Source organism: Bufo gargarizans, chromosome 1 (genome assembly GCF_014858855.1).
Source record: "Bufo gargarizans isolate SCDJY-AF-19 chromosome 1, ASM1485885v1, whole genome shotgun sequence".
NCBI lineage: Eukaryota > Metazoa > Chordata > Amphibia > Anura > Bufonidae > Bufo > Bufo gargarizans.
Window position 1 is genome coordinate 670,122,810 of NC_058080.1, and position 26,427 is coordinate 670,149,236.

Consider the following 26,427-nt stretch of genomic DNA (forward strand, 5'->3'; position numbering starts at 1 on the left):
GCGGCAGCTTCATCTTCGTCACTGGGCATGCGCCGAGCCCAGTGACGTCCGATGTTCGCTCTTTCCCTCAGTCAGCCTGGTAGGAAGCGCAGAGGATTGCCGATCGGCTAAATACAATACATATAATAATACCTAATTTGCCCCAACAAATACTTATTTCTTTCCTGAAGGGAGGGTGGGGAAAGAAATCGCTGGCCGTCTTCACTGTGGCAGGCAGACTGGAGAAAGCGCAGGGTGCAGCAGCCGATCGGCAATCCTCTGCGCTTCCTACCAGGCTGACTGAGGGAAAGAGCGAACATCGGACGTCACTGGGCTCGGCGCATGCCCAGTGACGAAGATGAAGCTGCCGCCCTCAGTCTCCTGATGATCGCACAGGCGCAGCCCTCAGTGGGTACTGCGCCTGTGCGAGAGTTCGTTCGGCGTGAGGGAGGGGGAGGAGAGGGAGGAGAGGCTGTGGCAGGCTGGGGGCGGCGGTTAGACAGTACAAGGAAGGCGGGCTGGGCACTGAAAGAGGGGCGGTACTGGGCTCTCTAAGAAGAAAAAAACGCCCCTCTGGGCACCTTCAGGACACATTTACATATCAATCAAAGTCGTTTTTTGCAGTAACTGCTGGACGGATTTCAAGATAAAAGAGCACAGCCTAATCCAGGTAAGCTGTGCTGCATGGCTGCTTTAAAATCGTTTTTTGGCTTAGGGGAGGTGACAGAATCCCTTTAAAGGGGTCATCCAAGATTTAAAAAGACCTCAGAGTGGCTGACCCTCGGTGAGTTTCATGCATACTGGTCCCCGCTGCTAGGTGTCAGCTGGCCGTCTCTTCAGTTCTGCGATGTTCTGTCACATGGTATAAACATCCTGTTGACAGGTGCCATGTGACCACTGCAGCCAGTGACTGGGTCACATGGCGCATGGTTGACAGGTCACAACTGCGTCCAGTAATTAGTTGCAGCGGTCACTTGGCACAGATCAACACAATGTTGATGCCAGAGCATTGACAGCCAACCACTGTCTAAGTTTGCAGTGGTATCATGAACAAGAAACCTGTACTGCTATGGACTGGAACCACATAGCATTTAGTGACGAATCCAGGTTCTGTTTGGCATCATATGAAGGTTAGGTTAGAGTATAATGGCTTCATGGGGAGCGCTTCAAACAGGGGTGGACTGGCCATAGATCTACAGGGAAACTTCCCAGTGGCGATGTACAGGGTGCTGCCTGGCTTCTCAAACAGCTGATTGGCGGATGTCCCGGGTGTTGGACCGCCACCGATCTGTATCAAAATCTCGGAAAACCTCTTTAAGTCATGATCCCTTTTTTAGCAGGGTACATCATCCTTGCCAAACAAATTAAAAAAAATTTTTTCTGTTTTTTGGTGCGAATTAAGCCTGAATTCTGGCACATTTTAATTGGTAAATGTCCTCTAACCCAAGCACCACAGGGAAAAATCACCAGAGGTTATGACGGAAAAAAAGGTACTTTCTTCATTTTGCGCATGTGCTAAAATAAAAAATTTAAATTAAAAATCCCCATCATTTTGCACTCAATTCTCCTTAATGAGAAAATCAAAAACAGAATTTTAAACATATTTACTAATTTATGAACATGAAAAATTTAAACCTTGCATTGACATAAGTATTCAGATCCTTTACTAAGGACTTAATTGAAGCACCTCTGGCAGCTTAAAGTCTCTAGTCTTGTTGGGTATGATGCCATAAGATTTGCACACCTTAATTTGGCAATGTTCTGCCATTCAGATACCCTCAAGCTTGTGTTGGCTGTGTGGTTAGAGTCATTGTCTTGTTGGAAGGTGAACCTTCATCCCAGTCTGAGGTCCAGTGCACTCTGGATCAGGTTTTCATTAAGAATATCTCTGTAGTTTGCACCATATGGCTTTTCCCTCAACCCTGACCAAGCTCCCTATCCAGGCTGCTGAAAATCACCCCCAATAGCATAATAGTGTCACCAACACTATGCTTCACTGTAGGGATGGTAGTGGGCAGTTGATAAGCAGTGTCTAGTTTCTCCAGACAAAAAGCTTAGAATTGAGACCAAAAAGTGGTTTCATCAGACCAGAGAATCTTGTTTCTCACAGTCTTCGAGTCCTTTAGGTGCTTTTTTTTTTTTTACAAACTTCAGATGGGCTTTCATGTGGCTTGTTTTGAGGAGACCGTGCAGAAGGAGAAAAAACAAATGAACCTTTTGGATGGCGCTGTCAGCAGGAATCAGATAACAGGCAGGTATTGCTAACACAATACTTTTTATTATCAGTCTACGCGTTTCAGGGAGGCGGAGAGCCCCCTTCATCAGGACAATGTTGTATATTGTCCTGATGAAGGGGGCTCTCCGCCCCTGAAACGCGTAGACTGATAATAAAAAGTATTGTGTTAGCAATACCTACCTGTTATCCGATTCCTGCTGACAGCGCCATCCAAAAGGTTCAGCTGTTTTTTCTCCTTCTGCACGGATACCTCTCCCTGACGAATGCTATCAAAGCACGGGCTGGAACCTAGGCAGCAGCGCAGGCACCCCGCATGCCGATCGGGCAAATCGGCACAAGCTTTAAATGGTGTTGTGACTCTTCACAACACAATCTGGTAAGAGTTTCTACACATCACTTATCAATTTATTGTACAACACCACACATGAGGCGCTGCCTCGTCTTTCCTTTATCTTGTTTTGAGGAGAGGCTTCTTTCTGGCCACTGCCCTAAAGACCAGATTGTTTGAGTAGTGCAGTGTTGGTTGACCTTCTGGAAGTTTCTACCATCTGCACACCTGATCTTTGAAGCTCAGCTACAGTAAACATTCGTTCTTGGTCATCTCTCTTAAAGCCCTTCTGCCCGGATTATTTTGTTTGGTGGGACTGACAGCTCTAGGAAGGGCTCTTGCTGTTTCAAACTTCTTCAATTTAAGAATTATGGACACAACTGTGCTCTTGGAAACTTTCAGTGAAGGAGAATTATTTGTAGCCTTCTCCACACAATCCTGTCTCTAAGCTCTACAGGCCGTTATTTTCACCTCATGGCTTGATTTTTGCATGGTCAGCTGTGAGACCTTATATAGACAGGGGTGTGTTGAATCAACTGGATTTACCACAGGTGGACTCCAATCCAGGTGTAGAAACATCTCAAAGATTATCAAGAGAAATGTTATCTAAATTTAAAGTGTCAGAGCAAAGGGTCTAAATACTTGCAAACGTTTCTAAAATACTATTTTCACTTTCTCATTATGGGGTATTAGGTAGAGAATCATAGGGAAAAACTAGAAAAAAGTGAAAGGGTCTGAAGACTTTTCAAATGCATTTTAATAATGATCAGTGCATTTCCAGCTGAAGTAAACAGACCACTCTCCATGGCAGCATTCAGTCGCTACGGTATTCTCTCAGGAAATAGAAAAGGCATCACTCACCTTTCTTTGCAGAGCAGCAATTAATCAGCAATGAAGGCTTTAGCCAGCAGAAAGTAAAAAAAAAAATACCAAGAGAGACGACAATGGACATCAGTAACACAAGATAACAGTTCTAACGTCCACATACAGAAAAATCCTAATCATATGTAATATTGCTCCAACAGCAAAGCATAGATGCTACTCACAGGCAACATTAAAGGGGTTGTGCAGTGGCTTAACACTGACCCGCGACCCCTTCAAACCGATGATGGGTGGGTGTGCTGGGAGTCTGCCCCCTGCCGATCTAATATTGATGACATATCCTGAGGATGGGTCTCCATTATTAAGCTGCTTTACAAACCCTTTAACATTCATTGATCATGTCCACGAGACAAGAAATACCAAGTCATTGGGTCTCCTTCATGTAGTGTAGGATAAGAGGTAACAATACCCTCACAATAAACACATGACTCTTACCTCAGTATACCATCAATCACAATTTTTTTTTTCTAATTTAAAATTTAGTTGAATTGGTACTGAAATTTGCCTTTATTCATCCATCCATCCTGACACAAGTGAAATATTTTCTCTGAAACCACCAGCCTTGCAAGAAATGCCTGTTAGGCAAGTCTCAGGCTGTCTTTAATGTCTAGAAAATCTTGATATACATAGTTACACAGTTGTTAAGGTTGGAAAAAGACAAAAGTCCATCAAGTCCAACCTGTAATCCTGCTATATTGATGGACGGAACAAATCCCTGGATCAATGTCCATCTTCCTATATATGAGAAGACAGCTAATTATTAGTGTCTGCACCAGGCTCTAACATCAAGAGCGTAAAGTATAAAAGAGACAGCCGGTGCTGCTAATATGGGGCCACACAGTTATCGGGGTCCACCTTGGGTCCTCCCCATATTTGGGACAGATTTCATAAAGGATGTCCCTGTTCACAGACTTTACAATTTTTGCAGACAAGAGGGCTTCCACCAAGGATGAATGGCTTAGTGGATGAATAAGCACTGGGCATTTTTTACCCTAAATGGGGGCATGTAATAGAGTTACCATTTGGAATAGACATCACGATGGGCAACGTTTTATACAGAGCTATGTGTTCTCTACGCGAATCCTTGCTTAATATGACTGTCTAGGCTGAGGAAAATAGGGTCAGAGTTTTGTCCCCCCAGAAACAACATGTTTGTCTGTGGGGAATGCCTGTTATTACATGCTTTCTTCATTCAAAAGAAAGGGAATGAACTGCAATGCCATTCACAGACTAAGACAGAGGTGGCATTGTATCTGGAAAAAGTGGATAATTATTTTCTAATCCCTAAGAATCCCTTTAATATTCATACTTAATGGGGCTGGCCACTTTTTGGTTACTGTTGACCAGTGTGTTTGTAAGATGACTAATATGGTACTCACTAATACAGCCTTTGTTGATATTCTGCCCTAGATTCTATATACAGTCAGGTCCATAAATATTGGTACATCGACACAATTCTAACATTTTTGCCTCTATTCACCACCACAATGAATTTTAAATGAAACTAACAAGATGTGCTTTAACTGCAGACTGCTAGCTTTAATTTGAGGGTATTGCAATATACATGCAATTCAGGTGAATGGTGTAGGAATTACAACAGTTTGCATATGTGCCTCCCATTTGTTAAGGGACCAAAAGTAATGGGACAGAATAATAATCATAAATCAAGCTTTCACTTTTTAATACTTGGTTGCAAATCCTTTGCAGTCAAATATAGCCTGAAGTCTGGAATGCATAGACATCAGACACTGGGTTTCATCCCTGGTGATGCTCTGCCAGGCCTCTACTGCAACTGTCTTCAGTTCCTGCTTGTTCTTGGGGCATTTTCCCTTCATGAGCAGTTCCTTTCCTTCTCCATACTCTTCTCTTCCCATCACTCTGGTACAAGTTGATCTTGGTCTCATCTGTCCATAGGATGTTGTTCCAGAACTGTGAAGGCTTTTTTAGATGTCGTTTGGCAAACTCTAATCTGGCCTTCCTGTTTTTGAGGCTCACCAATGGTTTGCATCTTGTGGTGAACCCTCTGTATTCACTCTGGTAAAGTCATCTCGATTGTTGACTTTGACACACATACACCTACCTCTTGGAGAGTGTTCTTGATCTGGCCAACTGTTGTGAAGGGTGTTTTCTTCACCAGGGAAAGAATTCTTCGGTCATCCAGCACAGTTGTGTTTTCCGTATTCTTCAGGGTCTTTTGGTGTTGCCGAGCTCACCGATGCGTTTCTTCTTTTTAAAAATGTTCCAAACAGTTGTTTTGGTCACGCCTAATGTTTTTGTTATCTCTCTGATGGGTTTGTTTGTTTTTTTCAGCCTAATGATGGCTTGCTTCACTGATAGTGACAGCTCTTTGGATCTCATCTTGAGAGTTGACAGCAACAGATTCCAAATGCAAATAACACACTTGAAATGAACTCTGGACCTTTTATCTGCTCATTGCAATTGGGATAATGAGGGAATAACACACACCTGGCCATGGAACAGCTGAGAAGCCAGTTGTCCCATTACTTTTGGTCCCCTAACAAGTAGGAGGCACATATCCAAACTGCTGTAATTTCTACACCGTTCACCTGATTTGAATGTAAATACCCTCAAATTAAAGCTGAGAGTCTGCAGTTAACGCACACCTTGTCAGTTTCATTTCAAATCCATTGTGGTGGTCTATAAAGCCAAAAATGCTAGAATTCTGTCAATGTCCCAATATATATGGACCTGACTGTATTTTTATAAAGGTATGCCCCTTGTTGGCCAAGCCTTTTGTGCTGTCCACGTCGCTGCTGATGGAAGGTCATGTGACCATCAGCGGACATCTTATGGAAAGGACCTTAATGTGGACAACACAGAAGATTTGCCAAAAAAGGGGGCATTGCTTATAAAATATAGAAAACAGCATAAAATATAAAAAAAGACTATATTATGTGCCATATAGTCATCTTACATGCACACTGGTAAACAGTAGCCAGAAAGTGGCCATTCCCTTTAACACTGCACTGAGCTTTTCCTTAGAGGGATAAAATCCAGCCTTTCAAAGAACCCACATGAATGTAGTAACCTGAGATGGGTTAGTTACAAACAGAAAACATCAGTTTTTATCAGGTTTTACACTACATCTGATGTTGACATGCTGAACTACATCAATAATAATACTGTAAGTCACATTAGCATACTTACCCTGCTCTTTCTTAAAGTCTGTTTCTGACATGGTTACTGGTAAGAGAAGTTCTCCGGGTGGTGGTTGTATTGCAACAGAAAATCTGTCATCTTTGGTGCTACAAGAAAAAAAAGAAAAAATATTGAATGATCTTCAGCGAGTTACTTGTTTTACCTACTTGAGTGTGACAAGTGGTCTTGGCATAAGCGGGTATCTGACCACCATCACTCCACATGTTCATTTATTTTATTTTTAATTTATTCAAGTAGGCTTTGTCTGTAAGGAATGAGATGCAACATCTCTGAATGACTACTGTATACAGATGTGTGGCTCTGGTTTGGCTGATCGATTTACACTACTAGAATCAGTACCTTTTGAGAGTAAGATCTCTGATAAAACATGAGTGATACTAGAACAGGCCAATTCATACAAGATAGCAAAGCCAAAAAAACACATCAGCTCACCGCCATACAAGAGAACTCTATACATGTGTATCTCTGTAAGCGTGGATGCATGGCGGACGCACCGGGCCAGATCTGGGGTATAGCAGAAGGAACGCAGAAGATTGCCATCATCCAAAGTGAAGGTATTTTTTTTTTCCTCTGATCCGAGGTTTGATTAACATGGGGGGGGGGGGGGTCTTATAAACATAGGGGTCTGATTTGAGGTCCGATTGCGGGTTTATAAACATTGGGGATCTGATCTGAGGTTTGATTGGGGATCCGATATGAAGTCTGAATAGGAGTCTTAGTAACAATGGGGGTCTGATATGATGTTCGGGGGTCTTATAAATATAGGGGAGCTGATCTGAGGTCTAATTGGGGGTCTTATTAACATTAGGGGTCTAATCTGATTAATATTGGAGATCTTTTTTTTTTTCTTCTTATTTTTCTACTTTAACCACTTCAGCCCCGCTAGCTGAAACCCCCTTCATGACCAGAGCACTTTTTACACTTCTGCACTACACTCCTTTCACCGTTTATCGCTCGGTCATGCAACTTACCACCCAAATGAATTTTACCTCCTTTTCTTCTCACTAATAGAGCTTTCATTTGGTGGTATTTTATTGCTGCTGACATTTTAACTTTTTTTGTTATTAATCGAAATGTAACGATTTTTTTTCAAAAAAATGACATTTTTCACTTTCAGCTGTAAAATTTTGAAAAAAAAAAAACCGACATCCATATATAAATTTTTTGCTAAATTTATAGTTCTACATGTCTTTGATAAAAAAAAAATGTTTGGGCAAAAAAAAAATGGTTTGGGTAAAAGTTATAGCGTTTACAAACTATGGTACAAAAATGTGAATTTCCGCTTTTTGAAGCAGCTCTGACTTTCTGAGCACCTGTCATGTTTCCTGAGGTTCTACAATGCCCAAACAGTAGAAAAACCCCACAAATGACCCCATTTCGGAAAGTAGACACCCTAAGGTATTCGCTGATGGGCATAGTGAGTTCATAGAACTTTTTATTTTTTGTCACAAGTTAGCGGAAAATGATGATGATTTTTTATTTTTATTTTTTTCTTACAAAGTCTCATATTCCACTAACTTGCGACAAAAATTTAAAAATTCTAGGAACTCGCCATGCCCCTCACAGAATACCTTGGGGTGTCTTCTTTCCAAAATGGGGTCACTTGTGGCATAGTTATACTGCCCTGGCAATTTAGGGGCCCATATGTGTGAGAAGTACTTTGCAATCAAAATCTGTAAAAAATGGCCTGTGAAATCCGAAAGATGCACTTTGGAATATGTGCCCCTTTGCCCACCTAGGCTGCAAAAAAGTGTGACACATCTGGTATCGCCGTACTCAGGAGAAGTTGGGGAATGTGTTTTGGGGTGTCATTTTACATATACCCATGCTGGGTGAGAGAAATATCTTGGCAAAAGACAACTTTTCCAATTTTTTTATACAAAGTTGGCATTTGACCAAGATATTTTTCTCACCCAGCATGGGTATATGTAAAATGACACCCCAAAACACATTCCCCAACTTCTCCTGATCAATGACAGGGGGGTGATCACCCATATAGACTCCCTGATCATCCCCCTGTCATTGATCACCCCCCTGGTAAGGCTCCATTCAGACGTCCGTATGATTTTTACGGATCCATGGATCGGATTCGCAAAACACATGCGGACGTCTGAATGGAGCCTTACAGGGGGTGAGCAATGACAGGGGGTGATCACCCCCCTGTCATTGATCACCCCCCTGTAAGGCTCCATTCAGACGTCCGTATGATTTTTACGGATCCATGGATCGGATCCGCAAAACACATGCGGACGTCTGAATGGAGCCTTACAGGGGGGTTATCAATGACAGGGGGTGATCAGGGTGATCACCCCCCCTGTAAGGCTCCATTCAGACGTCCGTATGATTTTTACGGATCCATGGATCGGATCCGCAAAACACATGCGGACGTCTGAATGGAGCCTTACAGGGGGGTGATCAATGACAGGGGGTGATCAATGACTGTATAGGGGTGATCACCCGCCTGTCATTGATCACCCCCCTGTAGGGCTCCATTCAGACGTCCGCATGTGATTTGCGGATCCGATCCATGTATCCATGGATCCGTAAAAATCATGCAGACGTCTGAATGGAGCCTTACAGGGGGGTGATCAATGACAGGGGGTGATCAGGGAGTGTATATGGGTGATCACCCGCCTGTCATTGATCACCCCCCTGTAAAGCTCCATTCAGACGTCCGCATGTGTTTTGCGGATCCGATCCATGTATCCGTAAAAATCATACGGACGTCTGAACGGAGCCTGACAGGGGGGTGATCAATGACAGGGGGATGATCAGGGAGTTTATATGGGGTGATCAGGGGTTCATAAGGGGTTAATAAGTGACGGGGGGGGGGGGGGATGTAGTGTAGTGTAGTGTTTGGTGCGACTTTACTGACCTACCTGTGTCCTCTGGTGGTCGATCCTAACAAAAGAGACCACCAGAGGACCAGGTAGCAGGTATATTAGACGCCGTTATCAAAACAGCGTCTAATATACCTGTTAGGGGTTAAAAAAATCAGATCTCCAGCCTGCCAGCGAGCGATCGCCGCTGGCAGGCTGGAGATTCACTCGCTTACCTTCCGTTCCTGTGAGCACGCGCGCGTTCACAGGAAATCCCGGCCCTCGCGAGATGACTCGTATATGCGTCGTTGTGCGCAGGGCTGCCGCCTCCGGACCGCACATCTGCGTTAGGCGGTCCGGAGGCGGTTAAACTGCGTCTTAGGCCTCATGCACACGGCCGTTTTTGTGGTCCGCTTCAGAGCCGCATTTTTTGCTGCTCGGGTGGACCCATTCACTTCAAATGGGGCTGCAAAAGATGAGGACAGCACTCTCTGTACTGTCAGCATCCGTTGCTCCGTTCCGTGGCCCCGCAAAAAAAATATAGCATGTCCTAGTCTTGTCCGTTTTGCGGACAAGAATAGGCATTTCTACAGTGGGCCGCCCGTTCAGTTTTTTGCGGATCCGCGGTTTGCGGACCGCAAAAAAATGGCACGGTCGTGTGCATGAGGCCTTATAGGGTGAAAAATACAATGCTAATTATGCTATTCAATTCCTCAGCTACTAGAAGTTTATTACAGGTTATGTCTAACGACAACTCTGCTTAAAGTTGGCACCAGAATACAACAAGGGAGATCCAAAGATCACAGTATCTTGCATGCAACTCCAACAAGAACATAACTGTAAAAACATGTATAAAGCGCCTATCACCCTGACTATTCATATTAGTATTCAGCAGTTTTTTTTTTTCTCCTGCCCCTAAAGCTGTTTATATGCAGCGGATAAATATTGGCTAATTTGCTGCCAATTAAATGTGTATATGGAACTACAGATTGTCACTGCTGATAAGATAAGAGAATCAGGCATGCTGGTTTGCTAACATAACTAGTATGGGATACCGCGGACCTCCTCTCCGATAAACACACTGATTCCCCCACTACAGGCAGCCTCCAACACATGTCAATCCAAATCCAAGATTACCTTGCTGTTGATACTGTATCCGTGGCTAATATTCTCTTTATCCTTCTCTGTGGGTTTTAATTCAGGGAATATCGGTCAGGTATCTATAGCATTGAGCGCGCCCCGGCCGGTGGCTGCGCTCCGTATAGTTCAAAAGCTCGCACTCACGTGGAGCAACTAGTGGCGTCACTATTAGAGCTACGGATAGTCATAAGTGCCAAATTCCCAATTTCCAATACGCTGTTCTTTGTCAAGGAATCAATTTAGCTCCCATAGATACCTTACTTATATACTCCATCGGACTTCCTATTTTAACCCTTCCCTCTCAGTCTCTAGTAATCGACACCAGTAAAACCACCAACGATCTTATTATCCATTTATGACAGCATATAGCTCCATTTCTACACCTTACTGCAATTTTCATGCTCTCGATCTAACCAAATGCAAATAGCTCTATTTCAGCATTCAAACCCATAGGTGCTAATGTGTTCATATTAAAGATCTATTTTGTTTCTGCTCTAGACATACTTTTGATATAATCCCTTCCTCGTTTATCCATTTAAGATATCTTCAAGCCACAAAATGTGGACGCTCCAAATTTACCCTTGTGTTTTTCTACATAATGCCTTTATTGTGGGTGCCCCTCAAATTTTCTCTGAATGTTATACATATGTTCTCCTATTCTTTTCTCTAATTGCCTTTTTGTGCGGCCAATATAGATTTTTTCACATGGACATGTGATCGCATATATTACTCCCTGACTATGGAAAGTAAGGGTACTTTCACATTGGCGTTATTCTTTTCCGGCATTGAGTTTCGTCTTAGGGGGTCTATACCGGAAAAGAACTTATCATGCTGCGGTTTTATCTCCGTCCAAAATTCCAGAATGCTTGGCGGAATGTCGGATCCAGCATTTTTTCCCATTGAAATGCATCAGTGCCGGCTCCGGCATTAAAATTACTGCATTGACGGATCCGGTCTTCTGGTCTGCACATGTGCAGACCTTCAAAAATGTGAAAATAATAAATACCGGATCCGTTTTACCGGATTCGGTATTGCAATGCATTTTTCTGACTGATCAGGCATTTTTCAGACTGATCAGGATGCTGATCAGTCAGAAAAAATGGCATGCGTTTGCATACAGTTTGCCTGATCAGGCAGGCAGTTCAGGCAACGGAACTGCCTGCCGGAATCAAACGACGCAAGTGTAAAAGTACTATTATGTGTTGTCTAATCTTGTATTTATATCATCCATCTTTGTTTTCTATTCCAACTTGTTTTTTTTATTATTTGGGGATTTTTTTACACCCCATACATCTTTTAAATGGAAATAAGCCTACCTATGTTTTTTGCCTTCCGATACACAAATCTCGGAGCATCTGGAACATAAGTTCCAATTATTTTGTCTTCTTTCAGAGTGCCCCAATATCTGTTAATGATATATTTAAAATATCTTGTATGACCATTATAGGGTATAATAATAGGTGGAAAAGTTTATTTAATTTTTTTTTGTTCATGCATTTTTATATCTCCTTTATCTTCCAACAGGGTTTTTCTGTTCAATTGTCCTATTTTTATTTTTTGCGCTATCAATTTTTCTTTATCATATCCCTTGGACTTAATTTTTTGCTGCATATATTCCGCTTCTTTTTTATATTCTTCTATTTGGCTACAATTCCTTCTAATGCGTAAAAACATGGATTCGTGGAAGATGACAACTTTCTTTAGAAATAAAGCTATTAGCGTCAGTTGTTTTTTTTAAATGTTTTGGTACATATTTTATCCCCCTCAACATAAAAAGTTAAATCTAAAAAAATGTATTTCTTTAGTGCTAAAACTAGGTGTAAATTCTAGATAATCTTTTTTTAATTATACTTAAAAAAAAAAAAAAAAAAAAAAAAAAAAAACTCTAATAAAGCTTCTTCGCCAGATTCTAATATAGAAATCACGTCATCAATAAAACGGCGCCAGAGAATGAGGCCCGCACGGAGCTCACCATTTGGATGCATAAAAGGTAATTTCCACCATCCCACATATAGATTGGCGAACCCCGGTGCCAAGAAGGCCTATTGGTGTCTGGAATAAATAGCTTAACTAGCTCCCTATCTAAATATGTGGATCAACATTTGCAACCGTGTGCTCAATCGTTCCACACTAAGCATGTGCTGCAAAGGCTGAGTGATATAAGGTGGTAGGCAGGGTATATAATAGGTACATTAGATGTTACGTCACTATATACGGTTATTGAAAAACAAAAGAATGTGATGCGGCGCAATTTTTCTTACCTAAAAAAGGTGAAATACCAAAAATCCAAATTGAACATATAGGGGAATACATTATGTTTATTTTGCAGAGGATTTATTTAATTTTTAAGGAAGAATTTTACCTCCAGACATGGGAGACCACGATTAGGACAAGGTTTGCAGCGGGGTTCGCCAATCTATATGTGGGATGGTGGGAAGAACATTTTATACATCCGAATGGCGAGCTCCGTGCTGGCCTCGTCCTCCGGCGGTGTTTCATTGATGACGTGATTTTTATATGGGAAGGGGCGAAGAAGTTTTATTAGAGTTTTTTAAAAGAATAAATAAAAATGATTTTTATCTAGAATTTACACCTAGTTTTAGCCCTAAAGAAATCATTTTTTGTTTTTAGATTTAACCATTTATGTTGAGGGGGATAAAATATGTACCAAAACATAAAAAAAAAAAAAACTGACGCTAATAGCTTTATTTCTCAAGAAAGTTGTCATCTTCCACGATGGCTCGAAAGCATACCAAGAATCCATGTTTTTACGCATTAGAAGGAATTGTAGCCAAATAGAAGAATATAAAAACGATATGATATATAGTCCAAGGGATATGATAAAGAAAAATTGATAGGGCAAAAAATTAAAATAGGACAATTGAACAGAAAAACCCTGTTGGAAGATAAAGAAGATATAAAAATGTATGAACAAGAAAAAATTTAATAAACTTTTCCACCTATTATTATACCCTATAATGGTCATACAAGATATTGTAAAAATATCATTAACAGATATTGGGGCACTCTGAAAGAAGACCAAATAATTGGCACGTATATTCCAGATACTCAGAGATTTGTGTATCGGAAGGCAAAACACATAGGTAATATGATAGCATCCACAGGGGCATGTGTAGCTATGGATTGTAAAAAGATGGAAAATAAATGCGCTGTAAAAGGCTTCTTTCCATGTAAAAGACATATGGGGTGTAAAAAATCCCAAAATAATAAAAAACTAGTTGGAATATAAAACTAAGATAAATCATATAAATACGAGATTAGACAACACAAACTTGCCATAGTCGGGGGAGGGGGTAATATATGCAATCACATGTCCATAAGAAAAATCTACATTGGACGCACAAAAAGGCAATTAAAGAAAAGAATAGGAGAACATATGTATAATAATCAGAGAAAATTTGAGGGACACTCACTGTCAAGGCATTATGTAGAAAAACACGAGGGTAAATTTGGAGGGTCCACATTTTGTGGCTTGGAGATAGTTAAAATGGATACATGAGGAGGGGGATTATATCAAAAGTATGTCAAGAGTAATGTTGAGCGAACCCGACCGGAAAAGTTCGGGTTCAAGTTTGGTGTTCAGGCATTTAATAAAACATGGCAGCCAATCAACAAGCTTTTAAGCCATGGGCAGGGCCGCCGTCAGCACCCGGCCAAGTGCCGGGACCCACTATGCCCGTGCACTCCTGCAGCTGTGTTCTGCCTGTTCTGAATTTCGCCATGTGCACTGCTGGGGTGGGCGGCCCCAGGACTCAGAACAGGGTAGATAGAGTTTTGGTAGATGCGATGCTAGAATGGAGTTCTTAGGAGGTGGTCTGTGATGTCACTGGACACATGCTTCTTCATGGTCACATGACGAAATGTGGGAAGTGCAGACAAACCCCGACTGCAGCAGCTTGTGAGGGGAGGGGCTGTGTGTGCAAGCAGCCCAGTGAGGTAGGATGTGCGGCAGCATATGGAGCTCATATATGAGGGGGCAGGTGGAGCACTCAGGGGCAGTGGGGTTCAGGTGGAGTGGAATCTGGTGCAATTAAGGAGGTTTTATAGTACAGATCCGGGTGTATTCTGAGGGCCATGATTTGTGTGTGTGTGTGTGTCTGTCTGTCCCTGTGTATGTCTAAGGCCTCATGCACACGCATACAGCGGGTCCGCAATACACGAGGCACTTGAATGGGTCAGCAATCACGGAGATGCAGAAGCACTACAGATGGGAAGCACTACGGAGTGCTTCTGTGGTGTTTCTGGCCGTGCCTCTGCACCGCAAAAACATAGAACATCAACTGACGGATCAACTTGAATGGGTCTTGATCCGTCCCGGTTGCCGCACAGACGTTGCCCGTGCTATGGGGACCACAAATTGCGGTCCCCAATGCACGGAACGGACGCACAATGACCGTGTGCATGAGGCCTAAGGCATTGCTTAGACTCCATCCCAGTGCCTAATGGGTTACAGTGTAGACCACCTTCTGTTACATGTTGATAATTCCCTTTTAAACCCCAGTCCATGTCTCCTCAGTACTGGGAATCAGTCGGAGTCATATTAGAAGGTAACAAAAGGTTGGAGCATAACTAAAGGTGGAATTCCCTTTTAGTGTTCTCCTAAAGGGGGCCACAAATTAGATAGAAGTTGGTTGACAATCGCACAGGTGTCTGTCCACACACAAGGACACACTCTGGGACGGTCAAATACACACAGACACACACACACACACAGACATACACAGGGGCGGGGACACACACACATAAAAGGGATGGACACATACGTACTGTGTGCGTGTGTCTGTCCATGTGTGTATTTGACAGTCCCAGTGTGTGTGTGTGTGTGTGTGTGTCTCTCTCCCTGCTGGTGTGTGTGTGTGTGTGTATCTCCCTGTGTGTGTGCCATCGCCATGCCCACAGTCCTCCTATATCTTGACGCGGCTACAACAGGATGTTCTGTGCGGGGCAAGAAGATGGAAGAGGAGGCAGCGCCGCCAGCATGAAGTCCGTGGGAGAGGCACACTAACTGGGTAACACTACCACATGATCTACACTAGTGTTATCTGTGATTTTACATAGGACTGCAGGTAACACTACCACATTATTAGCACTAGTGTCATCTGTGGTTTTACATAGGACTGCAGATAACACTACTACATTTTCTGTACTCAGATAGCCATGACTGTGTTATCTGTGCTGTTACATAGGACTGCAGGTGATATCTACTATATTATCTGTACTCAGAGTTATCACTGTGTAAGGGGGCCTACTGAGACTTTATCGCCCAAGGGCCCACATGAACCTGGACCCGGCACTGGCTGTGGGAACTTAGAAGCCATCATAGCCATGCCTAGTAATGGTATGGCTGTGATTGGCCGATGCATCATGTGACCCAGCCTCTATAAAAGCTGGATCACGTGTACCACCGCCCATCAGCTCTGAGTAGTGCAGGGACAGGAAGCAGGCAGCTGAAGTGAGGGAGAGTGTTAGGAATCTCATCTGGCTATTTGTTCTGTTGGTGACCTATAGTAAATCTTTGTACCCCTGACAAAGAAACATAATAATTAATCTGGCTGTTAATTCTGTGGGTGACCTATAGCGATCTTTTCTGGGTGCAATGGACCATCTTTGCACCCCTGACACAGAAATATAATAATCTGGCTGTTAACTCTGTGGGTGATCTATAGCAATTTTTTTGTAGGTGCAATCCACAAATTTGTACCCCTGACACAAAAATATAATAGTTAATCCGTCTGTTAGATTGGTGTGTGACATATTCCCATTCTTGTTGTGAGGTACACCTACACTGCATCCGTGACCGGGAAATAAATATAGTTAATCCGTCTGTTAGTTCGCTGGATGAAATATACCAAATTTTTGTGTGAGGTACACCTGCATTGCATATGTGACAGGAAAATTAATATAGTTAATCCGTCTGTTAGATTGGTAGGTGACCTCAAAGAATGAGGAGAGCATCAAATAAGGGACGTGGCCCCGATCATGGTGCTGTTGGAGTTCCTGTTGGAGGGAGAGAACGTGGTCGATCTGTGCCAGCTACACACCCAAATGAAACGCCTTCCTCAGGTGCACGTAGGCGACAGAAGGTTCAGCGTTATTTTGTAGGCCCGAATTTCGGTGTACGAATAGTGAGGCCAGAACAAGTGGAGGCAGTAGTAGATTGGGTGGCTGACAGTGCCTCCAGTTCCTTCACATTGTCTCCCACCCGGTCCCTTGCTGAAAGCGCAGAGTTGGCACCTGCAGCCCATGGGCATCTGTCTTTCACCTCATCCCCTTGCAAATCAGCCAAGCAGTCTGAGCCCCAAGTCATGCAGCATACTCTTATGCTTTTTGATGACTCTGCTGGCAGGGTTTCCGTGGGCCATCCAAATAGCCCCGCCCCAGAAGTGGAAGAAATTTAGTGCACCGATGCCCAACCACTTATGTTTCAGGATGTGGACATGGGAGGACCACCGCAGCACGTCTCGGATGATGACGAAACACAGGTGCCAACTGCAGAGGGCTCTCTGCAGTGTGCAGACCGGCAAGGAGGGCAGGGGTGAAGAGTAGGTGGAAGATGATGGTGGAGGATGATGAGGTCCTAGACCCCACATGTAATAAAGGTCATGCGAGTGAAGCGTGCAGTTCGGAGGAAGAGGTGGTGGTCACACAGCGCCAGCCGCACAGCAAAAGAGGGAGCAGTGTGCAAAAGCAGAGTGGCCGTCCCCTAGCCAGTACTTCTGCTACTGCCCACCGCACCCAGGGACTTCGCACACCAAAGCCAGCTCCAAGGAGTTCCCTGGCGTGGCAGTTCTTCAGAATGTGCTGACGACAAGACGCGAGTGGTTTGTACGCTGTGCAATCAGAGCCTGAAGCGAGGCATAAATGTTCTAGACCTGAGCGCCACCTGCATGACCAGGCATCTAAATTCAAAGCACAAGCTGCAGTGAAGTAGACACCTTAAAAACCACAAAAAGATCTCAGGCTCCTCCTGCTCCCTCTTCTGCTGCAGTCTCGGCCTCTTCCTCCCCCTCTAGAGAGTGACAGTGCCACCCTGCAAACAGAGGATGTGGCAGCAACGCCACCACCTCCACCACCATCATCATCATCAAGCATCTCCACACTGTCCCATGGAAGCGTTCAGCTGTCATCTCGCAAACACTGGAGAGAAAGAGGAAGTACCCCCCTACCCACCCGCAATCCCTGGCCCTGAATGCCAGCATTTCAAAATTCCTGGCCTTTGAAATGCTGTCATTCCGTCTGGTGGAGATGGAGACTTTTAAAAACATTATGGCAGTGGCTGTCCTTCAGTACGTGGTTCCCAGCCGCCACTACTTTTCCAGGCGAGCCATCCCTGCCCTGCACAGCGGGGCTAAGTGGAAGCACAAGGCGAAGGCAGAGGAGGAGGAAGAAGTACCAGAAGGGAGGGTTAGCATGGCAGAAATGTGGAAAAGCTTTGTCAGCACGCCACAACAGCCAGCACCACCAACTGATACAGAACGTCTTAACAGGAGGCAGCATTTCAGCAACATGGTGGAACAGAATGTGTGCACACGCCTACGCGTACTAACTGATGGGTCTGCCCCCTTCAAATTCTGGGTCTCCAAATTGGCCACATGGCCTGAGCTTGCCTTTTACGCCAGTGTATTGTCCGAACGCGTGTTTAGCATGGCAGGGGGAAGGTAATCACAGACAAACGCAGCCACCTGTCCACAGCCAATGTGGACAAGCTCACGTTCATGAAAATGAACCAGGCATAGATCCCACACGACTTGTCCATATCTTGTGCTGAATAGACAAGTATACCCAGCCATTGGTATACTCCAGTGCACTTTCTCTTTGCATTCTCTTTTCTATTACCCAATGTTTTGAGGTCTACCGAAATTTATAAAAGGAAAAATAAAAATACAAAAAACTGTGTTGGCTACCTCCTCCACCACTTTTACCTACACCGCCACGTCCACCGCCTCCTCAACCTCCTACTCCAAGATTATAATTTTTTTTTATTTTTCTATTCTATGTTATATGATGTCATTTCCCTATCCACATTTGTTTGCATGGCAATTGTCCTGCTCTTACCCCCATTTTATTTCCTTTTGCAGCCCTCTAGCCCTTACTATGACTATTTTACAGGCATTTTAGTGCCCCAAAGTTCAGGTCCCCATTGACTTCGGGATCAAGTTTGGGTCCAGAACCCGAACTTTGAGCCGAAGTTCTGACGAACTTCCAGGTGTTCGCTCATCCCTAGTCAAGAGCAGAAAAATAAGATCGTTGGTGGTTTTATTATAATGATTTCTAGAGATGGAGAAGAAAGGGTTAAAATAGGAAGTCCGATGGAGTATATAAGTAAGGTATCTATGGGAGCAAAATTGATTCCCCGACGAAGAACAGCGTACTGTTCAAGACGCGTTGGAAATTTAGTGCTCACGGCTATCCATAGCTCAAATAGTGACGTCAATAGTTGCTCCACGTGAGCGCAAGCTTTTGAACTATACAGAGCGCAGCCACCGTTCAGGGCGCGCTCAATGCTATAGATACCTGACCAATAGAATATTAGCCACGGATACAGTATCAACAGCAAGGTAATTTTAAATGACATGTGTTAGTGGCTGCCTGTAGTGGGGGAATCAGTGTCTTTATCAGAGAGGAGGTGCGCGGTATCCCATATACTAGTTATACTGTGACGTTTTCTCTTTAAGCAGCAGGGAGCGTGGTAATGCTGTGATACCGCAGCATAGACTGATAAGGAGAGCAGAAGCGCCAGTGGAATAGTGTTAGTATATGGTTTGTTAACATGTCTGACCATTTGTAGTGTTGAGAAATAAACTGCTGCCAATTGTTGGTGAAAAAGTTGGTGCGTTAGACAAAAACATAATTTTTCAGAACCTCCTGGTAGATTCCTACAGCAATATTCAACTAGAAGATTCTTCAAATTACCAGAATTTCTGGATTAAAAATAACAAATTAGAGGAATTTTACAAAAGTTTCTTGTAATATCAGAAACTTGACACATGCAGGCAAGTGTTTTATAGACAATATAAGCCAACACAAATGATCGATTATAATGCAACACCCTATGTATGGTATATACTATTCCATGAATTCCAAGATTATGGTCACTATTGATTCTGGATAGTTGTTTGGGTCCCATTATAATCAGAGAAATATAATTACTTGTAATAGAAAAATCAATTGCTTAATGTTCATGATATTTAAAAGAATATTTACAATAGGTTATTGATGAGGGAAGATTTTTAAGATGGCGACAAAAAGAATTGGCTGCGTTATTGATGTGTACGATATTCATTCACATAGGTCAAGAATAATATTAATAGTGTTGATGAGAATGGATCCTTCTGAAAATGAACCAAGAGCTTCAAGCATTATCAAGTCCCACACAAAAAAAAAAAAAAAATCACCAATTTCTACAATTAGCAATATACTCAAAATGTAATAAATGTACCGTATTTATCTGCTCTTACAACACACTATATGACATCCATGGTCAAAAAATTTGTTTCACCGTAATATTTAATTCAAGCAATGTGATAAATTGCAGTAAAGAAAAAAAAAAAAAAACACTGGGGGTCATGTAGTAACTTTCTATGTCAGCTTTTTTCTGGAGAAAAGTCTAAAAGTTTGAGTCAAAATTCATGTTTTTTCAGCATTTTATGACGCCATTGACACTTTTCCGAAAAGTGGGCAGGAGTGTGCAGGGAAAGGGGTCCATGGGCAGGAGCCCTGCTGCCCGATTCAGACTTCTGATCTGGCACCTGCCAGGCCTATAAAATCCACACGGTTCTCTAGGACCAAAACAGCTGCATCCTGAAGGAGTAAATATCAAGTCTATTTTATGTCCTTTTTGTGCTGCTTCAAAACTCTCCCTAAAATTTCAGATGCTCCTATTTCTGTAAAATTGACTTTGAAGAACTCAAACAGAAATAGCTTCCGACTATTTTTTTTTTATACATTTTGTGACTACAACTCCCATCACAGAGGAATTGATCTTTTCTCTACAGCACAGGTAACCAGCGTTTGCTATGCAATACACACAGCCAGAGATTGGCATCCAAAGTCAATTGATCTGCCCATTACCACCGTCTCCCAGCCCCCACAGGCTCTGCTATAAAACTATTGATCTAAACTCTGCCGATCGGTTTCCATTTTCTGATTTTGGGCAGGCCAATTAAGAATGTGAATAATTGTGATTACACAGCTTCAGGATCAATTACATCTGATGTAAAGACAGAGCGCTCATACCGGGGCGACCCAAAAGAAAAGGATTATGACGATTGATGCTTTTATGTACTATGGTTCTTGAAGAAAGTATAGAAATAATGGTGAGCTCGCCAAGAAACCGATTTGTAGTTAAAGCCTTTACTCTCCAAAGCGGAGGCCGTGGAAGGAACAATGGTGTGCCGTGCATTCACCTCCTAGTGTCAGGAATACTTACAATAGGATTCAATAAACCCATGTTTAATAATCCTGATTTGGAGTCATTTAGCTTATTATAGGCGATTTGACTAAATATCACAATCAACTTTTCCCTGTTAGGCTGCCTGTACATGGAATGGTTTCAACGTGCTTCTCCCGCCGAGGCGCCACAACCTCTACCTGTACAGGCAGTATTTACTGCCAACTGTTTGATTCTACATAGACTGGAGGGTACTTAAAAGGAACATGCGCAGTACCCCCGCTGATCCTGAGGTTGGGGGGGCTCATTCCCCCGTCCTGATTGAGCAGCAGCTCTAGTGTGCACCCTACCACTCCATTAATTTTCTATGGGACTACTGGAGACAGTGCAGTACAGCGCACAGCTATTTTCAGCAGTCCCTAAGAGAATGAATGGGAATATATTCAACCTGTCAGGGTCAGCGCATTTCTGTGCTCTGGATTGCTAGGGTCTCAGCGGTTGGGTCCCCAACGCCCCAGCCCACGATGATTTAGTTAATCTCTATCCAGTGGGCACATTATAGGTTTTAAACTTGGCACAACCCCTTTAAAGAGGATGTCTCATTTTGACAACCGATTGAACCTAATGTGGGGATCATTTGATACCCACAGTGATCGGCGGTTACTGCCAGGGGAGCTTGCGCGTTCAGCCATAGATTTACCTGCTGAGACTGCTGCAGGGGAAAGGTAATTCAAAGTAATAGCTTATATTATTATTATTATTTATTTGAAAGCGCCGTTAAAATGGTTTTCTGAGATTTTTATACTGATTACCTATAGGTCATCAATATGTGATCGGTGGGGTCCAACACCCAGGACCCCTGCCGATCAGCTGTTTTGAGAAGGCAATTGCGTTCCTGTAAGCACCGGGCCTTCTCCCTGCTCGCCAAGCACAATGTCGTACATTGTAAAGCGGCTGGGCTTGGTATCGCAGATCAGCCTACTTTAATTCTATGGGGCTGAGCTGCACCTAGGGCCACGTGATGTCATTGGCCTAGGGAAAGCAGAGAGAAGGCTGTGGTGCTCACAGGAATGCTGGTGCCTTCTCCATCAGCTGATTGGCGGGGAGTGTTCATGCTCGGAGCGCGCAGTGACGTCATCACGCTGAGCGCAGGTCCTTTTCAGTCCAGAGAAGCGACTGCCTCTGTATGTGCAAGTGAATGAGGTGAGTATTTTTTAACTTTTTTTTCGTGTGCAAAAACTAAACTTTACAGCTAGGGACCACCATGGGGAGCATTATGGGCCACCATGGGGGACATTACTACTGGTGGGGGCCACTATGGACGACATCATTACTGCTGCGGGTCACTATGGGGAACATTATGGGCCACCAAGGGGGACATTATTACTGCTGGGGGTCACTATGGGAAACATTATGGGCCACCAAGGGGGACATTATTACTGCTGGGGGTCACTATGGGAAACATTATGGGCCACCATGGGGGACATTATGGGCCACCATGGGGGACATTATGGGCCACCATGGGGGACATTATGGGCCACCAAGGGGGACATTACTACTGCTGGGGGCCACTATAGACGACATTGTTAATGCTGGGGGCTACTATGGACGACATTATTACTGCTGGGGGCCACTATGGACGATATTACTGCTGGGAGCCACTATGGACGACATTATTACTGCTGGGGGCCACTATGGACGATATTATTGCTGCTGGGGGCCACTATGAACAATATTATTACTGCTGGGGGCCACTATGGACGATATTATTACTGCTGGGGGCCACTATGGGGGACATTACTACTGCTGGGGGCCACTATGGGGGGACATTACTACTGCTGGGGCCCACTATGCGGGACATGATTACTGCTGGGTCCCACTATGGGGGACATTATGTGTACTGAGGGTAAAAAACAAAAAACACACTGAAATTCATCCGTTTTTAATGGCTATTTTTAATGGCCAGTCGGACAGAAAATAGATGCACAAATGGTTGAAAAATGGCCATTAAAATCTGACAGTTTTTGAGGGACTTTCTTTTTCATCATGTGCATGTAGCCTTACTGGATATAGCTCACAGAAGGCAGACCCCGGCAAGAATATGGAAAGGGGTTGATTCCATGGAAAAAAAAAAAAAAGTCCAATAAAAACAGATAAACTGGCCATTTTAACTGACTTTTTTTCACTGATGTCTTTTTGAGAAATGAAAGTTAAAAACTGACCTATTCAATTGTATGGGGGCGGTCAGTCAATGAAAAACGGACAAGATAGGACATGTTCTATTTTTAGTCTGTTACTCACTGGCCGTCAAAGAAACTGCCATGAGAATAACCCCATAGACTACCATTGGCCCTAAAACAGACATGTGATAGCCGAGTGCATGTAGCCGAAGAACGGTTTTTGAAATATTTTATTTTACTGTCTTAAAGAGGACCTGTCACCTCTGCTGACATGTATGCTTACTAAGTACTTGCATTCCATACGAAATGAAAATTCTGGAGCATTTAGGGTTATGATTATGTTGTGCCGCTCCTCTATTATTCCTACTAGAAAAGTATGAATAGAATTGCCAACAGGGTGTCACCAAATGGGGATGTATTGCTGCCCAGTCTGAGAATGTCCAGTTACTGCAGTGGTAGACTGAACAGGGACGTAACCTTTTGACAAGAGGAATGATAATGCCCAGTTGGCAATTTAATTCTAATTGGAATAATAAAAGAACGGCACAGCATACAATTCTAAGAAAATATGTCCTAGAACGGTTATTACACGGGAAATGCCAGTAGTTATTAGCTTGCCCGTATGGGGCAGTAAGTCCACGGTCTTGTCTACGATGTGTTCCATAGTCATTGGGTCACTGGTAACATTTCAGTGCTGCTGCGGCTTGGTAATTGGACCTCTACTGTATGAATATGGAGGATTACACAGAGAACTACTTCCTAAAAGTGTACATTATATGTAGGACGTATAAGATATGATGCACCCAACATTGTCATTGAAATAACTTTGCTGGGGATCAGGACACGTAACATCCAGCGTGAAGGAAATCTATTTCTAGCGTGGCTGGTCAGTAATATTGATCGGCCTGGTTTGTCTAATAGGAAAATAATAAACAATTACTTTGCCATGCCAGAATAAGTAATCCGTTTTTATATATCTGATACAGCAACCCTCCCTAAACATAAAGGTGATGATCTGCATAAATCAATGTGCTAGTTACCATGCTTGTATTTATCATTGCGAGTATCCTTTATTCAACATGGTAACAGTCAAATAGTCCCATCAATAAACTGCCTGCTTAACACCGGCGCCTATTCCTGAATGATATTCACAATTACTCATAGACTTCATGTTATTTATGACATTCTATAGAATCCATAATGTGCAGGTACAGCTGGCCCGCATGAATGTCAACCAAACTCACCAGTTTTGGTGGGACCAGACAATTTTGGTGGTGTCCAAACTCTCCTATAATGACAGAATTCGGGGGGGAATGTCAACATGCCTGATCCTTTGGTCTTAAAGGGATTGTGCCAGCATTAAAGGGGTATTCCCATCTAAGACAATGGGCGCTTATCGCTAGGATATTCCCCCATAGTCTGATAGGTGTGGGTCCCAGAGTTGGGACCCGCACCCATCTTATAAACGCAGCCGGAAACAGAGCCAGCAAAGTGGTGGATGATGGTGCCAGGTCCGGCCACCACCAAGAGTTCCTACTGGCCTGTCGAAAATAGCTGAGCGGAGTGTGTGGCTATTTTCAGAATCCCCATAGAAATTAAAGGGAAAACTCCTTTAACCATAGAAGAGTGACGGCAAAAAAAGACCACCTGGTTCATCTAGTCTGCCCTTATATTATTTATTTTTTTATCTTAGGATAAGAACTCACTTGATAGTACGAAAAAGCAAATTTAAAATTTTTACTACATATTGCCCATTTATGAAGGAGTTGGAGTCGGAGTGTGATAAAATGCAGGAATCGGAGTCAGAACTTCACAGCCCTGCTCATCTGATCGTAGGAGGTACGACTCCCGACACCCCAGCCGATCACTCCTGTGATCGTTGCAGTCTCTTCCTAGGCCAGTAACATCACATTCATTGGTCACGTGGCCTCGGAGCAGCTCAGCTTTGTTCAAGTGAATGTGTCTAACCTGCAATACCAAGCACAGAAGCTATCCAATGGACGGCTCTGTGCTTGGTAAGCACTTATCTGAGCACTGCGGCCGGGTTCCCAGGTATCGGTCATCCACCGATCTGATTAATGATTAATGGCCTATTCTGAGGATAGGTCATCAATATCAAAATATGAAAAAATCTCTAATAAAATTCATCATGAAAGAGTAATTAATTTTGCAATTTACTTTATATTACAAAAATGCACCAGTTGTCAGAGATTATCTTTGTTTCTTCATTATGGCACCCCTGGTGTTTAATCTGCATAGTAACGTGAGTAATGTGTATGTCCACCAACTGAGCTGGATAAACAGGGTCGCACATGCTCAGTTTCATCTTTCAACTGCCACCAGCCACATCTACAGTTACGGCCTCTTGCACACGACCGTATGGCCTCCGAGACAAACGGTCCATGAGCAGGCCATATGTCCCGGAGCAGCATTGATTGCGTGCAGGGGAGCACACAGCATCATAGGTTACTGTGATACTGTGCACGTTGGGTCGCCCGCGGGACTATTGTCCCGCACTCATATGATCATGATCTTATGAGTGCAAGACAATAGTCCCGCGGGTGACCCAACGTGCACAGTATCATTGTAATCTATGATGCTGTGTGCTCCCGTGCGCACGATCAATGCCGCTCCGGGACATATGGCCCACTCACGGACCGTATGTCTCGGAGGGCATACAGTCTTGTGCAAGGGCCCTTATAGAGAGAGGGCTGCAAGAAGAAAGGTCACTGCCCCGAGCTGCAGAAAAAGGACACACCCACAGATCTGCAGAAAAAGGACATGCTCCCTGAGCTGCCAACCTGAAGAGAATCTGGCAGAGCAACTACAGCAATGAATAGGGAGATCTCTGGATCCATATGAGGTACAGGGCTGGTTCTAGCTTTGTTAGAAAGAAATTGTCATGTACTATATGCTATATTTTACATTATTAATGGCACAATTCATGGGAGACACTGCTGCCAGAGGATTCTTCGGCCAACAGCTATCTCTGCAAACCCTCCCATGCATATGTGTGCCCAGCTTGGCCGAGCATGCATATGTAGTAAATGGGGATAAAGTCACTACCAGACAAAACTGAAACTTGTCCTTCCTACTGGATCCACTATTGATGTTGGCGCAAAAAACTGCATCAAAACCCGCAGCAACGTCCCCCCCCCCCCCCCAAAAAAAAAAAAAAAAAAAAAGCTGTAAGTAAAACCATCCTTAAGGTTGTCCATTTGGAATTGTCTAATTGGAATTGTGAACCAAGCAGATTATAAGTGCAGTCCCTC

The 26,427-nt window shown here is 43.5% G+C and overlaps 1 protein-coding gene across 2 annotated transcripts in view; it reads right to left on the reverse strand.

Moving 5' to 3' along the window:
* Positions 1-26,427, reverse strand: part of AP3B1 (adaptor related protein complex 3 subunit beta 1) — a 316,263-nt gene that overhangs the window by 26,795 nt on the left and 263,041 nt on the right. For both annotated transcript variants that reach the window (XM_044276105.1, XM_044276102.1), the window contains exon 25: positions 6,594-6,691. In XM_044276105.1, coding sequence (XP_044132040.1) covers positions 6,594-6,691 — 98 coding nt within the window. The remainder of the gene's footprint in view (positions 1-6,593; positions 6,692-26,427) is intronic.